General features: G+C 49.2%; 1 protein-coding gene across 1 annotated transcript; it reads right to left on the bottom strand.

Annotated features, from left to right (window-relative positions):
- Positions 1-3,382: 3,382 nt before the first annotated feature.
- On the bottom strand, positions 3,383-15,069 carry ZBTB48 (zinc finger and BTB domain containing 48). The gene is made up of 11 exons (XM_084652114.1): positions 14,951-15,069; positions 13,743-14,447; positions 12,260-12,540; positions 9,841-9,952; positions 8,799-8,891; positions 8,064-8,150; positions 7,516-7,670; positions 6,659-6,795; positions 5,424-5,588; positions 4,752-4,840; positions 3,383-3,747 (listed from the first exon to the last, which is right to left on the bottom strand). The coding sequence occupies exons 2-11, from the start codon at positions 14,442-14,444 to the stop codon at positions 3,451-3,453; spliced, it is 2,118 nt and encodes a 705-aa protein (XP_084508240.1). The 5' UTR covers positions 14,445-14,447; positions 14,951-15,069; the 3' UTR covers positions 3,383-3,450.
- Positions 15,070-16,257: the final 1,188 nt, after the last annotated feature.

Genomic DNA, 16,257 nt, shown 5'->3' with positions numbered 1-16,257 from the left:
TAGCTGATGTGCAAGCAAGAACATGGGATAGCTTCTTATTTGAGGCTTACAGCTCTATAAACATGTTTTTGTTCCTGAAAATATATTTAATATGCTTTTAGCTCCTGTACTCAGTTCTCAAGCGAATGTTAAGCAAGATACAGGGCTCATTTTGGTGAAGCTTGCCTATTTCCTTGGAAGAATGCAGTGAATTGATGCAATTTCTTCACTTCTGGCTGTAGAATACTATGCCAGCAAGCAATTTGTGTCCCCACAAAAGTTAAACTGAAACTTCAAGTCAGTCTCTCTTCCACTGAGCTTGTGCAGTTATTGTAATGGGAGTCATACACACAACCATGTGGTGCTCAATAGGGTGCCAGTTATTTAAGACATGTATTCAAGTCCATCTTAAGATGTGGAGCACTGCTGCCTACATGTTGTAATTTAGTATAACTTAATTTGCATAGTAGAATGGTAAAGTATTTATGCTGAACTATTAAAGTATATTTATGTAGAACATTCTCCTACTGTCGTGCTCTCTGCTGGACCTGTGTCATCTTGAAGTTCCAAAACCAGCTGAATAATTAGGTTTGTGTTTAACTTTTTTGTAGACTTTCATTGTGTCCAAACCTTTAAATACTGTTTAAATACCATCCTTTGAAGCAAAGGCATTTTACATTTTTGACCGGTTTTGGATTTTTATTCTCATACTTTCGTTTTTAAACTTCTTTGAAATGATCAAGCTAAATAAAACATGTAAAATTGTAAAGGTTTTGTTCAGCTCTCAGTGACTGCAGAGAGGGTTCTAGATCTGATAGGGTTAATTTGCCTGTGGTGGCTCTCTATCTGATGCATGTTTATTAAACTAAATAGTCACTTTCCAAAGAGAAGACATTGAAGGGTAATTTTACTTCACCCACAGAGGAAGTATGATTTAAGAGTTCTCTTCCAAGCTGTTTGTTAGTCACTATTAAGTACACTTATAACACATCCCATTTTTGTTCCACTACCATTTTTAGAATGCTTCCTGCCTTCCTATCACAAATGAACTATTCTAAAATGTCTTTTGCATGGCTGTCACAGGCTGAGTACTGCTCATACTGCAGACACTTACATGGTCCCGCTGCCATATATGGTCCCACTTTATGTGACTTGAGTAATTTAGTATTCTAAGAGTAGCAGTTTACGATAACCAGAAACTCAGGCCGAGGGGTCAAGGTACTGTATAGTGTCAATTAAGAACGAACCCTGGAAGAGTTAGTTCTCTCATCTGTACTCCATTCTGGAATCCAATCAGCTGCTTGTGAAATACTCGAGCATAGATTGGTTGAATTCTGATTTGTGCACTGACCGACTTCTTAAACTACATCTACTTCAGAGCCAAAGCAACTTTCAGCCTTTATAAAAGCTTTTTATAAAGGAACCAAGGGCTTCAAGTAGTCCAGTTATTGAAATTCTCAGTTCCCTTAAATTGCCTCACAGCTGATGTACTAGGTATCTCTTACTGGAGAACTTGCATCTTAAATTTAGGTGCTTTGTCAACAGCTGTAGTTAATGGACAGAGATGGTCAGAGTCTGGTACCCTTAAGCACACACCATGACTTTTCACAAGCTGTGCAGACAGCCAGCCCTCAGTGTAAAAAGTTGACCCTGCCTATCTTAAGGATACAAGCCCTGTAGACAAAGTACGGCTAGATTGCAAAGTTGCTCATCGGCCTCCTACCATAACTGTTAAACAGCTGAGAACTTGTTTGGTTTTTTTGGTGGGTTTTTACTTTATGCATCCTTTTGTGGTTGGAATGAGTAACTCAGTATTGATAGAGGTGTGATAACTTAAATCATCTCAACTGTCTGTCCCTGATCAGTACACAGAGTGATTTTGAGTTTAAAAGCACCAGCATGTAAAAGCCACCTGTTTTAAAGAAATTGCTGATGATTTACAATGTCAAGCCTTCACTTAAGACATTTCGAACTGCCCTTACATGAAGCAATCAAACAGCTGTTGTGCCAAGTCTGTTCCAGGACTTTCTCAGAGTGATAGATGAGCTAAACCCTTACCTTGCATGTTGTCTATTGTGAGCCAGGCCCACTCTCCCTTCTAGCTCTGAAGTTGTGCTGGTTGCCAACACCCCAAAATGAGAGCAGCAGTGTAAAAAAGCCCCAGCTGTGTGCTTTGTCACCAGCAGGGTAGGGAGAGGGAGTAGCTCTGGCAGGAGGATGTGCCTTTCCTGGCCTGATTCTCCTCTGACCAAAATGACAGCTTGTAGCTATAGTACAGGCTCACAGACTATGCCTGCATATGGTTCCAAGCCAGATAGTGGAATATAGGCGAGAGAGAGGGGGAGTGAGGTAATAAGAGCTCTGTATAAGCCAGTTTCTCTCACCAACAAGTTGATCTCTAACATCCTGGCACCAACACAGCTACAATATTGCATACATGGACTATACACAATCACACTTTTCCTCCGGCAATCTCATTCATAGCAGGTATTAGGCTCATCTCTCCATAGAGAGCTAACATTTTAGAGGGTCTTTCTGCATTACTGATCTAACAAGGCAGCGGTGGAGAAGTAAGTGCACTCTTGGAGAGACTGATTAGCTTTGAGTTTTCATGCATTTGCTGTTCCTTTATTAGTCATTAAACCTGTGATTTTTCAATGGAGCTTGATACCTAATTCCCATTAAAATTCAGTAGGATCAGGGTACTTAATTTGCTTAGGTGATTCTGATAAATGCAGCCTCAGTTAAACTATCCAAAGCTGGTGCTGGAGTCACCTTAGCAAAAATAGGATTACTAAACAACTTTACCTAGTTCTTACATGAAGGCTAAGTTTGGTATGCTGTTCATGGTATTGGGTTGTATAAAGCCACACTTCAACCCAGCTGCCTCAGGGAGATCAAGAGCCATGGACTTGTACGCAAGTGTGACCAATACATAGACACTAACATCAAGTATGGCAGTTGTAAGGAGTGAAGTTTCATTATATCTACTAATGCCTACCAGAAGGATGGTTTACAGGAGGCATTCTGCTTGTTACTGCCACAGTGCTGGAGTAATGGGGGGGCTGCATTTCCCCCCAAAGCAAACTACTTTTCTAAACAAGTCTGTAAAAGGCAACATCTTTCCAAAAGTCAGGTTCTTCTATTGAAAAGGTAGCTGACAGTAATAGGCACAAGGGAATACAAAATTATGTCAACCTGGGAAGATTTATTCTGCTCACTTACATTTGGTTCATTAACAGGTAAGCTGTCAAGTCCCTAGTTTGTGCCCCTCTGCCAGCTGAGCACTTAGCTAGACACTATTCCCCACCCCTTAAAGCTCAGTATAAGTATGATATTTTTAAAGCAAGAGGCATTTGAGAATGTAGGCTTTGAAACACAGACATCAAGCCCTTGTGAACAGTTAGTCCAACTTAACACTTCATTTTATTTATCTTTTGAGAGGGAAAGGTGTGTACAAGGACATAAGTGCTATGTTTCACAATCTTCAGGGATCGTTGTAGTAATGATAAGAGATTGTTCAATAACATCTGTCATAGAGAAGGTCTCATTTGAACATAGTCTCTGTACAGGGATCGCTTCCCCCAGGGAGCTGTGAGAGAGGGATTCCACAATGACTTCTGCAGGCCCCACCTCTAATTCATGGGGGGGCTGGAGGGCTACCACAACAGCTTTTTCATCCTCAATGATCAGGTTCCGCAGCTTTCTCTGCCGGGGGTTGTAGTTTTCAACCCTGTCATGAATCTCCATGTGGCGCCTCAAGTGGGCCTTTAAAAGAAGAGCAATCAAAGTCCATCATTACCCACCTAAAACATGCACAGCAGAGTCTCCTCTTGGTGAGGAATAAGGTCCAGGGTGCAGGAATGTTGGTGGCATAAGAAGTTGGGTCTAATTAGCACTAGGGGTGTAGAAAGCACGCAGGGAAATAAATGCACACAGTGAATTCACAACTATAGGAGAACAGACCCCCTCCTCCCAAAAGGCTGTAGGAAGGGGGGGGAAATGGCAACAGGTAAGAAGACAAGGCTGGAGTAGCTCTTCCATAGAAACTTCTGTTTCTAACACTTCCTCTATAAGAGAAAAGGTGGTAACTTAGTCTTTTCTCTTTAAGGCAGCAAAGCAGTGCCATGGAGCAGGATTCCAGCTGTGCGGAGGGAATGGCAGATAGAGCTAGGAGGAAAGAAAGTCCTATTTTTGAAGTCTTCCAGGCTGCTCTAGCAGGGACTCAATCCTCACTAGTTTATCATCCATCACAGCCACTACCCAGGCTGGGAGCAAAAAGCAGAGGCCCATATTTCACACTAGATTTAGGTTTAGTGACCTGCTTTCATAGTATGGTTGCCTCAAATATTTATTAAAGCATTTCATTCTTTTGGGGTTTTTAATCTGAGTGTGATGTCACCTGTCCATGGAAATCTCTTCCTTTGCTTCCTCTCTCCCTCCCCAAGGACTTTGGTTTTAGTAAATGAGATGAGATTTTTGGTGGGGTTACAGAGGGAAAACTTAGTCAAAGGAACAAGGGTACTAACTGGCACTGCCCTTTTCACCCCTGCCAGAGCAGTCGGCAGCTCAGACACTCCAAGTGCTGCTCTGCTTCATTCTTGTCTACAATAGACAGTGAACATGCTTCAGTTTAGGACCCGTGTTTTCCCTCCCGAAGAAATACACCACTTTATAAGACTAATTCTGTTCATCTCTTTGCAAATAGGAAGTTGGTGACTCAACCGAGCTTAGACTTGCTCATTGCAAGTGGAATTAGGAAAACCCCTTACTTGTCGGGTGAACTTGTAACCACATTCAGTGCATTCAAACTTCCTCACTCCTTTGTGTCTGCGAACATGGACACGCAACTGTTCAACAGCTGAGAAGGGAAAGTTAGAAACCATTTATTAGCCACTTGGCTGAACGTGGCAACAATGCATGGTCTGAACACTGCAACAAAGAGTTCTTGAGTTAAACCATCATAGGCCTGAGCTACATTGGAAATGTTACCCTGGCAAGGGACATGATGACAATCCTGCTATCTCAGGACATGGTGAAAGGGAGATTCCTTTTTGAAGAGTTGAAGCCTCAAACTTGGCCAGTTAAGTCACAGGAAAGCTTGAAGGAGAAGGGTTCTCTCCCCTTCCTGCCCATCCATTGCTCTGCTTTCACTAACACAGTTTTGCTGAATATTGCATCAGCAATGGACGTAAGAATCCCTGCAAGAGACTCGATGTTCGACAAAACACAGAAATACTGGATCCACTTCTGTTCTGCAATCAGTTTTAAGAGTCGGACATGTATTTGCCTCTGATTGCCACAGCAGGCAAACAGAATGTCCCAATTCCCTGACAAGCACTTGCATGGTCACTATGAATTAAGACAAAGAGGCTCAAGGCAAATTAGAGGCCTCATAACTCCTGTGCAGGAGGATGCAGCAGCATTGCTGTAATGGGCATTACCTTTGAATGTTTTCCCACAGATCTGGCAGAAATGTGGTCTTCCTTCCTGATGCCTGCTAGCAATGTGCCTCAGAAGGGGCCCTTTCTCCGTGAACCTCTGATCACAAAACTCACAGCTGAAGGGGCGTTCACCAGTGTGTGTGCGGTTGTGCTTATCCAGACTTGCTATACAGATGAAAGACAAGAAATTTATCCTTCGTGTACAGAAACTTTACCACAGAGTTCCTGCCATTTCTTATGCCCGCTACAGAGCCTGCATAGCCTTCAGACACTATTTTCTTAACGGTTTTAGAAAAGATGCAAATGGGAATTCACTGTTTTATGGTTCCCAATACCTTAACTGGAAGAGTGGTCAGTCTCTCTCCTCCACAGTGTCCAGGCATAAAAGAATAAGGGGATGCTCAATTAAATAAGTAAGTTAATTTGTTAGCTTCGTGCAGTAACTTATGGAACTCACTGCACGGGCAGACGGGAGGAGACAAATGTTGTATTTCAAAAAGGACAGAAATATGTAACATCTTAAAAAATCTGCACAAGTTATTTAAGCGCTAGGATAGACCTATAAAATCTACTTCAGCGCTGCCATGACATGCAGTGAACTTTGAGCAGAGGACAAAGCTGATGTCTGGAAAACAGCTGAACATTTTACTTTTGATACGTTTAAAAAAAAAAAAAAAGTCTTCAAATATACCAGGTTTCAGCTCTGAAAACACTGGGATACATTTTCCCTCCTAGAACTTCAACATCCAGAAAGGTGGGAGGGGGATTTCAACTCTTCCCTTAGCTGCTATTTCCCAGCATGCTTTTCTGGTAGCTGGCCTTCAGTCTGGGAAAAAAGCAGCTGCCATACTGTCTGGCTACCACAGGCCACTTCTCCCTCCCTCCCAGCTGGTAAGAGGTTTTAGCTTCTATTATGTTTTCCTTTTCTTATTCCTGAGGCAGTATCACACAGTATGAGCCCCAAGGGGGCAGGAAAGAATTGTACAGCGTCTCAAAAAGGCTTGCTTACTATGACCCTCCCCTGAAGCTATCAGGTACTGATGCTGCTAGAGGCAGAGTACCAGATGGACCTGTGGTCTGGCCCGTTAGAACACCCCCTGCTCAGGTAACACATTCAGTGCTTGGGCCCTGGCAGTGGAATAATGTGCACCAAGTGCTGCAGCTCTCCAAGGGCTGGAAGGAGGAGCTGTAACGACAGCCAGCTTGGCAAGCCAAGCAAAGGATCCTGTCTGTACCTTGTGTCCTGAAAGTCTTCCCACAGAGATGGCACTGGAAAGGCTTCTCGCCCGTGTGCGTGCGGAGGTGCATGTTGAGGTTGGCTTTCTGGGTGAAGGCGTGATGGCAGAACTCACACACATAGGGGCGCTCGTTTCTGGAAGGACAATGAGAACCGTGTTCAGTTTGTTCCCGTCCTGAAGAGTCTCTTTGGTTGGGGAAACAACCCCGACCCACAGCTCTCCATTAGAAGGGTTAGACCCCCTGGGAGTTAAGTCAGCTTTCACCGCTGTTCCAAAGTTCCTGAATTCAATCCTGTTTCAAACCTCCCTCAAAACAAGGACTTGAAGAGGTCCAAGAACTGTGATTAATATCCTAGACCAGTCTATAGGTACAAAGAGCAGAAGCCAGAGTCTCTTAGCCCTCAGATGTTACAGCAAGTTCTAGGGACCCATACTGACAGGGAGCATGAACAAAACAGTGCTGAAATGTGTCGGTGACCTAAAGAACAGGCAATTACTGTATCTGGCTTCATGGTGATCAGCTTCCAAAGACAATGAACAGACTGAGCCAACGGAAGCCACACAAACTGCAAACAGCATATGGGTAAGCTACATCTCTGGGGGAAGAGGCAGTGCTGGCCAGTTCTTGCAGAACCAAGTGCTGGCCTTCCGTGGTACTATTTCTCAAGGGGCCTTTATAATTTGCCCTCCAGGGCCAAGACCACTCAACGGGGTGGTGCCTATCCCTGTCTCGCCTAGTCCATCTCCTGGCCTCTGCAGGACTGGTCCCTGCAATGTGTTCCAGAGATCAGCAGGTCAGCAAGGAAGACGGACAGTAGATGGGGCTGAAGGATATGCCTACGCTTGTGCCTTACCTGTGTTTAGCCTTGATGTGCATCTGTAAGCCATTGCGACTCGAAGCCCTGTGCCCACACTCCTCGCAGACAAAAAGTTTCTCTCCTCGGTGCTTGAATGCCTCATGAAGGCGCAACTCCGTTCGAGACAGGAAACATTTGGAGCAGGCAGAGCACTACAAGTCCACAGGGAGGGATTAGGATCAGAGGCCAACAGCAGGAGTTCTGTCACGCGCTCAGGGAACTGACTTCCCAGAGACTACAGCCAAGAGCAAAAGCGCAAGGCCCAGGCCAAGCCTCTGGTGGACACAGGTCTCCTCCAGATGAGGATTAGAGGCTGCCAGCTTCTAAATTACAGAGTCAACCCAGCTGATGTTCTTTGCCTGGCACGCCACCACACTAGGACCAGATGAAAGTTAGGATCCTTTGATTATCCATCACTGCCTCATGCCACTGCACTAGCATCCCTCCTCCCTCTGTAATAATTCAAGATTGCCATCGACCCATTCCATGTTTTACTCCCAAAATGTCAGCTCTGCCCACCCCACATTAGTCTTGCCCCTCCTTACCGCATGTGGTTTTGGAGCACCATGTAACTTTATCATATGGCTTTGAAGATCCTTCTTTTGCATGAACTGTTGTACACAGGAGGGACACTGAAATACATGAGACAAGAGTCAGCCTCTGGCCATTTCCAGATAACTTACCGTAACTGAGTTAGAAGAGCTTACGGTTTCACTAATGCAGAGAGGCCAAAGGAGCTTGGCCAAGGAGAAAGAAGAGAAAAGACATAAAATCCTTCCCCAGTGCCTTTCCACTTGCCTACAACATGTAACCACACGCAAGCCCCCAAAGCTCCAGGTGCATCCTTGGCACTCACACCCAGGCTATAATCCTTGGGCTCTGTGCTGCATTTTCCCCTCCAAGATACACGCCCTTTATCAAGGAGATGAGTGATACGTGGAGCACATCTATGGTCTGGCGACAGGAAGAAGGGATCGGTGGGATCAGTACTTTAAGACACAGGATAAATGCAGCTGCCATAAAAGGAAGGGAATAAACCAAAACAATATTCTTAAGGTGTAGGCAGCAGCCCAGTGACCTATGCACGTCCACAGCACCAGCCCAAATTCCTTGAGTCACTGCCACAAGGTGGTGCATGCTCTCAGTGCAAGGCCTGGCTGGGTGCGGTCAGTCCTTCAACCCCAGAATAGAAAGGCATCTTTGCACACATGCCCCTCTTTCTTTTCATGACAGCATCTCTCAGTCATTTCCAGGAATGCTCAAGGGCCCACTGTGCTGACCTTATAAGGCATTTCCCCGGTGTGTGACACCATGTGCAGCCGTAATTCCATTCGCCTCTTAAATATCTCCTGGCAGACTGAACAGGTGAAAACCTGAAAGACAGGAGGAGAGGAGATAGTCAGCGAGACCCTTATGAAAAAGCAGCTCTGCTTATGGAGAGGCAAGAAAGGAAGGACACAGGCAAAGGGGACAGAAGATAAAGCAAAAACCTGGCATAGGAAACAGGGGCATATCAGAATGCAGACTCCTCACAGTTTGAGAGCTCGGTTAGGACACTGTTTGGCATGTGACCTGTAAACATTATGTCCTCTTTATAATACACAGTCAGAATATTCGGGTTATACCAAACTCCAATATTTGTCCCAAAAACCCAAACCAAAGCAAGTGGGGACTACACATGCTGCACCAACCCTCGCTTTCTTGCTGCAAGTCACTGTCCACGGCCCACACGAGACCGGTACACGCTTCCGCAGGAAGCTCAGCTGGCAGACAGCAGAGGACAGATGAAGTAGTTTCAATGTTATTCTGAATTTCAATGGCTGAGGTTGATCTTGGTTCTAGGACGCTGCAGTGGAGGCTCTAATTCTGCTCATGTTCCCAACTGCCCAGCAAAATGGACAAACTCACAGGATTTACTGCTATGCCTAGTGTTTATTTCCTGGTGAGATGGCCTTGGTTTGCCAGAGGGACACATCCTTCTCTAAACTAGCCAGCGTTTGTCTAACTTCCCATCAGCACAGAAAGGCAGTGGATGTAACAGACCCAGCACTGCACAGAGCATCAATGCACACAATGTCCCATTTTATAGAAACTCCTTAATCTAAACAGAAGTTATTTTATTCTAGCCTCCCAGTGTTGGACCCAAACTCTTACCACATGGCACCCCCAGAGAAGTCTTTCTCTGGATAGACAGCTCAGGTTACAGCTCTAGGCAAGAAGCAAACAAAGCAAGTGGCTGTAGACATGCTATGTTTGAGCTGCTGCTTTAACAATTTAACAGCTGCTGTCTCCTGCTCCTCCCTTGACAGTTCCCAGAAGTACCTGCTCCGAACGGTTCATACAGTTCCTAGCTTCATGCTCCAGCAGATTCTCCTTCCTAAAATAACATTTACCACATTTGGAACATTCAAATGGCTTTTCTCCAGTGTGTTTCCTAAAAGGAATACAAACAGAGTATCTGTAATTCTCAGTCTTTAACAGCAAAGACAAATATTTCCTTGGGACAGATTAGGGAGCCACTCACACAACAGGATCCCAAGTTACAGCCAGGATGCTAGTAGTCTGAACTGTTTTACGCTGGAGAAGCAGACTCACAGAGACAATGGGTTATTTTCACAATTAACCAAATCTGTCCTGTGGCTTGAGAGGCTTCATGAACAGTTACAGGACCTTCACTCGACTCAGTGTCATTTCTAGGTCCACACTCCCCCATCATAGCCTAGTTTAAAAGAGGCTAGTGAAGCACTGCTCATTTTCAGCCAGCTATTTGGAGCCAGGGGACAATAAAAACTTTATAAACTCAGACATAGTTAAATGTTGTTCATACCAACACATTATCTGTGGTCAAAGTTGTTACAATACAGCTTAAAATCCTAAGAGACCCTTCTGAATGCTGTCCTTTAGGAAGCCGGTTTGCTGCTCCCATGGTATTTCAGAGCATCAGTTCACCAAGGCTCTCCTGCAGAATGCTCACCCTTGGCTTCTCCAGAAGACAGCCATCATCTCAGTCATGCTCTCTGTCCCCCACTAACATGCTGCAGTTTAAGGTAGGAAATGCTGACCTGTGAACCTAAGGTGACTGTCACAGACCTGTGTCTGCATTTTAAAGAAGGAACCTGGAGCTCCCTCCTCCTGCGGCTACTGTGGGCTAGCTCTCCCTTTAGGCATTAGTTACCACTCTGAAGTCCTACACCATATTTTTCCCTTGTTGCTATAGGGCTAAGAGCTCCATTCACCCTCCGGCTCTAGGATTGTTTTAAAGTTGTTTTTAACAATAAGCAAGTCTAGGCAGCTCCACGTACAGAGGCTGATCAAATTTTAACAGGTGGCAGTTCCTCTGCACTTGCGCTGAGATCTGCTCCCAGGTGCTGCATCTCCTGTAACAGCCCCTCGACACAGACAAGCTCTTATCTCCGTTCGAGCTATACTGATCTCCAGCCCAGACTTGAGAGAGTGGAAGAGGCTTGAGAGGAGTTATTTACTCAAACCTTCAGGTGAGCAAACTTTTTGGCCCGAGGGCCACATCTGGGTATGGAAATTGTATGGCGGGCCACGAATGCTCATGAAATTGGAGTTGGAGTGCAGGAAGGGGTGAGGGCTCTGGCCAGGGGTTAGGGCTCTAGGGTGGGACCAGAAATTAGGAGTTCAGGGTGCAGGAGGGGGCTCTGGGGAGTGCGAGGGGAGGGGATGAAGGCTCTGGCTGAGGGTGCAGGCGATGGGGATGAGGGGTTTGGAGTGCAGGAGGGTGCTCCAAGCTGGGACTGAGGGGTTTGGAGGATGGGACTTGGATAAGGGCTGGGGCAGGAGGCTGGGGCACAGGAGGGGGATCGGGGTGCAGGCTCCAGGCAGCGCTTACCTCAAGCAGCTCCCGGAAGCTGCGGCATGTCTCCCCTCTGGCTCCTATGCGGAGGTGCAGCCAGGCAGCTCTGCACGCTACCCCGTCCACAGGTGCCGCTCCACAGTTCCCAGCCAATGAGAGCTGCAGGGGAGGGACTTGGGGCGGAGGCAGTGTGCGGAGCCCGCTGGCTACCCCTACGCATAGGAGCCGGAGAGGGGACATGCTGCTGCTTCCTGGAGTCGCAGCACGTGCGAACGGAGGGGCCCCCGACCCCACTGCCCAGCTGGAGCAGATCAAGCCCCAGACCTTGCTCCCCAGTGGGAGCTTGAGCGTCGGATTAAATCAGATGGCAGGCTGGATGTGCTTTAGAGACATTTCAGACACTCATAAATTCAGCACATTTCAAGAAGTTGTTTTTCTCACCCCCAACTGAAGCCCTAACAGCTAGCTGGGTTCAGTACCCCAGTTAGTGCTGAAAGGGTCACAATGCCAAAAAGTGACTCCAAGAGTCTATACGGAGGGTCTTACTGGTATCTGCCCCTGGCCAACTGCAAACAGGAAATGTGATCCAGCAAAACGTAAAAAGGCAGCTGGGAAATGCTAGGACTAGGTGCTTCCTCTAGCAAAGATCCTCAGTACCCCAGGAGGTTTTCCATCCTGGAACTGGAGCTTTCTCTGAACAAGTAAAAGACTCCTACAGGCAGAGACTATTCTCTCAGGTCTCGCCTGCCTCCCAGTACTATTATTTCATAGCCTAAACCCGTGTGTTTAAGTTCAGAAATGAGCTCAAGTTCAGCTACTCAGTACGACTGCTCTGTATAGCCCAGCCCTGCGGGAAGCCAGTCAGGGCACAGGTCCCTCTTACTGTGGGTAAGGTACAGGAATAAAAATCAGAATGTTTACCTGTTGTGCACTTTTAGATAATATTTGCTGAGGAAGGTTTTATGACATGTGGGGCATTCAACCGGCACAGCTGTACCTTTTCTGTTCCCAGGAGTCCCAGCCTCTACCAGCCCAGCATTCCCTGCAGGCTCCGAACTGAGAGGCTTTTTTGCCAAATTTGATTTCTTTCTGGTCCTCAGGGTCTTTTTCTCAGGAATGTAATCTTCACCTGTTTCCTCATGAACTTCTCCATCATCTTCTGCTGCCACGTCATCAGAGACTTGAACAACCTGCATTTCCCACTGCGATGGAACAGGGAGCCATTACGTTAACTCAATGAGCACCTTAGACAGAACAAGAAATCGTATCTACAGCGGTACTGCAATATCTTAGAAGTCAGCTAAATTCTGGAGCTTGTGGACAGCACCATTGTCTGATGACAAGACGCTCTCAGGAAAATAAAACAAACTCAGTGGATTTGACTAAGAACATTTCCCAATAACTCCCACAGGGCAGAGTCTGACTCTTGTCTACTGTACATGTTTAGCTTGTTCTAGTGCTGTAAGAGGATAACTTTCCCACCCTGCAAACACTCACCCAGTCACACGCCTCCTGACAAGTATCTCTGCATCTTTTGCAGCAGCTGATGTAAACTGCTTCCTGGCTAGTCTGATTTTTTTAAAACCTAACGAAACTAAACTCTGTTGCTGTACACAGGAATCAGTCCCTGTCTTTGCCAACAACACCCTGAACCCATTATCTTAGCTCGTATAGAAACAGTTATTAGCCATCGAAGAGTTACCCAGCCCTCTTCAAACTCCAGCCAGTGTGTCTCATTAGCCTCCTGAAATACTGACTCTCAAAGGGCCAATATACACTGCACAAGAATATGCAGCTATTTCTGTTCAGTGGTTCTGAAGTTCCTGACCTTAAAATAATTTCATAATGAAATTTTATCATGTCTTTGAGCCAAAGTACTTCTTTAAATTTAAGATGTCCAGTTTCTTCCTTTTTGAATACACAAACTCATTAAGAATTTCAGGTGTGTTGGCTTTGCTCTAGGAAAGTAATTAACCCAATTAATATGAAAAGTATCAAATACTTTGTACTCTGCAATAGCCTGCATTTGTGGAGCTCAAAGTAGTTACAAATAGTAGTCAATTAAGCCTCAGTCTCCCTGAGATATAGGTCAACCTTTTCCCTCTTTTACAAATGGGGGGACACTAAGGTCCACAGAGATTAAGTGACCTGTTCAAGGACACACAGCAATTCTGTGGCAGAGTCAGGAATAGAACCCACATCTCCTGAGTCCCACTCCTGTACTTAAACCACCATCCTTGCCCTCTTATCACACTGGCTCTGTTGAGATTAGCAGACATCCTATATGCTTGATGCTCAGTTTTCAGGAGCAAATCTCTCCCTGCTTAAGTTTTAAACCTTTAGTTCTAAGGAGAGTAGTTTCTTAGTTCATAAAAGAAACCCTGTTAGGACATGCTCCACGCACCACCTCATTGCTGATGCCTCTGTCTTCAGTGCCTCCTCTTTTAGGTGGCCTTTTTATTTCTTTACATTCCTGGGTGTTCTTTACTTCACCTGAATTGCTCAATGCATTTGTTTTAACAGCCCTTTTAAGCCTTTCCCTAAGAAGAGACGGGCTCCCACTTGGTCCCTGGGTTAGTTTGGCTCTCCTAGTGCAGCAGCTGGGGCTGGCTTCACTAGCAACATTAGCTTTAGACAAGGCTTTGATAGCTTCTTCTCCGTCCGAGTCTGTTGGCTGCTTTAAGTGACCATTAAGATCTTCCCTAGGACCTTTCTCGTGAAGGCACCGGTTGTTTAGATCACTGCCATCAAAGCATTTGGGCTTGAAGCTCTGACACAGCTCCACAGCTTCAGGGACACAAAGTTCCTTGGCAGCGACAAGCACCTTCTCCCGGTTCTCTGAGGTAAGTGCGAGGTGTCCAGTGTAGAAGAAGTCCAGCAGGAGCTCAAAGATCTCCGCAAAGCTCTCAGGGAGAATGATGCTGCTGGAGGCTCCATCTCCGTACAAACTCTGGAAGAAGCAGCTGCAGCAAGCCAGGACGCTCCAGTGGGCTTTGAACACCAGCCCGCCCACGTCCAGGGTAGCATCACAGTACTGGCCCTTCTCCCGCTGCTTGTTCAGCTCCTGCAGGACACGGACACTGTGCTGGACAAAGGAGCCATCCATGGTCTGCAGGGAGAGGAGGCGGGGGTGAGCCAGCGGCGCTTGGGCCAAGGGCTGCCAGGGGAGGCAGAAAAGAAAGCAGCTGGGGGGGGGGAGGCTCCAGGTCACCCTCCCCAGGAGGCATCCCCTCCAGTCCACCCCGGGAGAGACATCGCCTCCCCCGCAATCCCTCCGGCCCACCCCTGCGGGGGGACGTCGCCTGCTCCCCCGCCAACCCGCCCCTGGGGGGGACGGGACGACATCGCCTCCCCCCTGCCAACCCCTCCGGTCCGGTCCGGTCCGGTCCGCCCCGCCCCTGGTGGGGGGAAATCGCCGCCCCGCCCCGCCCCTGGTGGGGGGAAATCGCCTCCCCCCCCCGCCAACCCCTCCGGCCCGCCCCTGGGGGGACATCACCTCCCCCCCCCAACCCCACCACCCCGGCCCGCCCCTGGGGGGGGAAATCGCCTCCCCCCCCAACCCCTCCGGCCCGCCCCTGGGGGGGACACCGCCCCGCGCCAAGGTCCCCCCACCTCCGCGGGCGGGCGGGCCCCGGCACGGGACAAGGGGCGCCCGAGGGCCCGACAGGGAACCGAGCGCGGCTACTGCGGGAGCCGGGCCGCCGCCATCTTGGGGAAGCGCCGGACGTGACGTGACGGGGCGGGGCGGGGCGGGGCCTCTGAGTGCCGACGGGGGATGGGGGGACTGAAGGGGGGAGCGAGGATGGGGGTCCCGGGGGGACTGAAGGGGGGAGCGAGGATGGGGATCACGGGGGGGTCTGGGGGGACTGAAGGGGGAGCGAGGATGGGGGTCACGGGGGGTCTGGGGGGACTGAAGGGGGAGCGAGGATGGGGGTCCCGGGGGGGTCTGGGGGGACTGAAGGGGGAGCGAGGATGGGGGTCCCGGGGGGGTCTGGGGGGACTGAAGGGGGGAGCGAGGATGGGGATCACGGGGGGGGCGGGGGGGACTGAAGGGGGGAGCGAGGATGGGGATCACGGGGGGGTCTGGGGGGACTGAAGGGGGAGCGAGGATGGGGGTCCCGGGGGGGTCTGGGGGGACTGAAGGGGGGAGCGAGGATGGGGATCACGGGGGGGGCGGGGGGGACTGAAGGGGGGAGCGAGGATGGGGATCACGGGGGGGTCTGGGGGGACTGAAGGGGGAGCGAGGATGGGGGTCCCGGGGGGGTCTGGGGGGACTGAAGGGGGGAGCGAGGATGGGGGTCCCGGGGGGGTCTGGGGGGACTGAAGGGGGGAGCGAGGATGGGGGTCCCGGGGGGGGCGGGGGACTGAAGGGGGGAGCGAGGATGGGGGTCCCGGGGGGGTCTGGGGGGACTGAAGGGGGGAGCGAGGATGGGGATCACGGGGGGGTCTGGGGGGACTGAAGGGGGGAGCGAGGATGGGGGTCACGGGGGGGTCTGGGGGGACTGAAGGGGGGAGCGAGGATGGGGATCACGGGGGGGTCTGGGGGGACTGAAGGGGGGAGCGAGGATGGGGGTCACTGGGGGGACTGAAGGGGGGAGCGAGGATGGGGGTCACGGGGGGGTCTGGGGGGACTGAAGGGGGGAGCGAGGATGGGGGTCACGGGGGGGTCTGGGGGGACTGAAGGGGGAGCGAGGATAGGGGTCATGGGGGGTGGGTTGTGGGGCTAGGGGCAGCGCGGGGCCTGGGAGGCTCATGGGGGTTGCCTGGGTTGTGAGCCGGGGGGCACAGCTGAGCCCTGTCCCCAATTCCCCCCCCATGACCAGGGGCAAACCTGTTGCCCCCCCCGCCGCCCAGCAGCAAGCCGTGCCCTGGGGGGTGCTGCAGCCGGGCTCGCTGTGGTCCCTGGGCTGTTCCTGCCG

This window comes from Lepidochelys olivacea (assembly GCF_965140295.1).
Source record: "Lepidochelys olivacea isolate rLepOli2 genome assembly, chromosome: 18".
In the NCBI taxonomy this organism is placed as follows: Eukaryota; Metazoa; Chordata; order Testudines; family Cheloniidae; genus Lepidochelys; species Lepidochelys olivacea.
Note: the sequence above shows the minus strand (reverse complement) of the source record. Positions and strands in the feature narration are given on the sequence as shown.

Bases quoted from the DNA above. Each gene is read 5' to 3' on its own strand.
- ZBTB48 (XM_084652114.1), bottom strand. From the start codon at position 14,444: ATGGATGGCTCCTTTGTCCAGCACAGTGTCCGTGTCCTGCAGGAGCTG. The intron at 8,151-8,798 runs GTCAGCACAGTG...CATGTATTTCAG, and splicing joins CCGGGGAAATGCCTTATAAG to TGTCCCTCCTGTGTACAACA. The intron at 6,796-7,515 runs GTAAGGCACAAG...TTGTCCTTCCAG, and splicing joins CACATCAAGGCTAAACACAG to AAACGAGCGCCCCTATGTGT.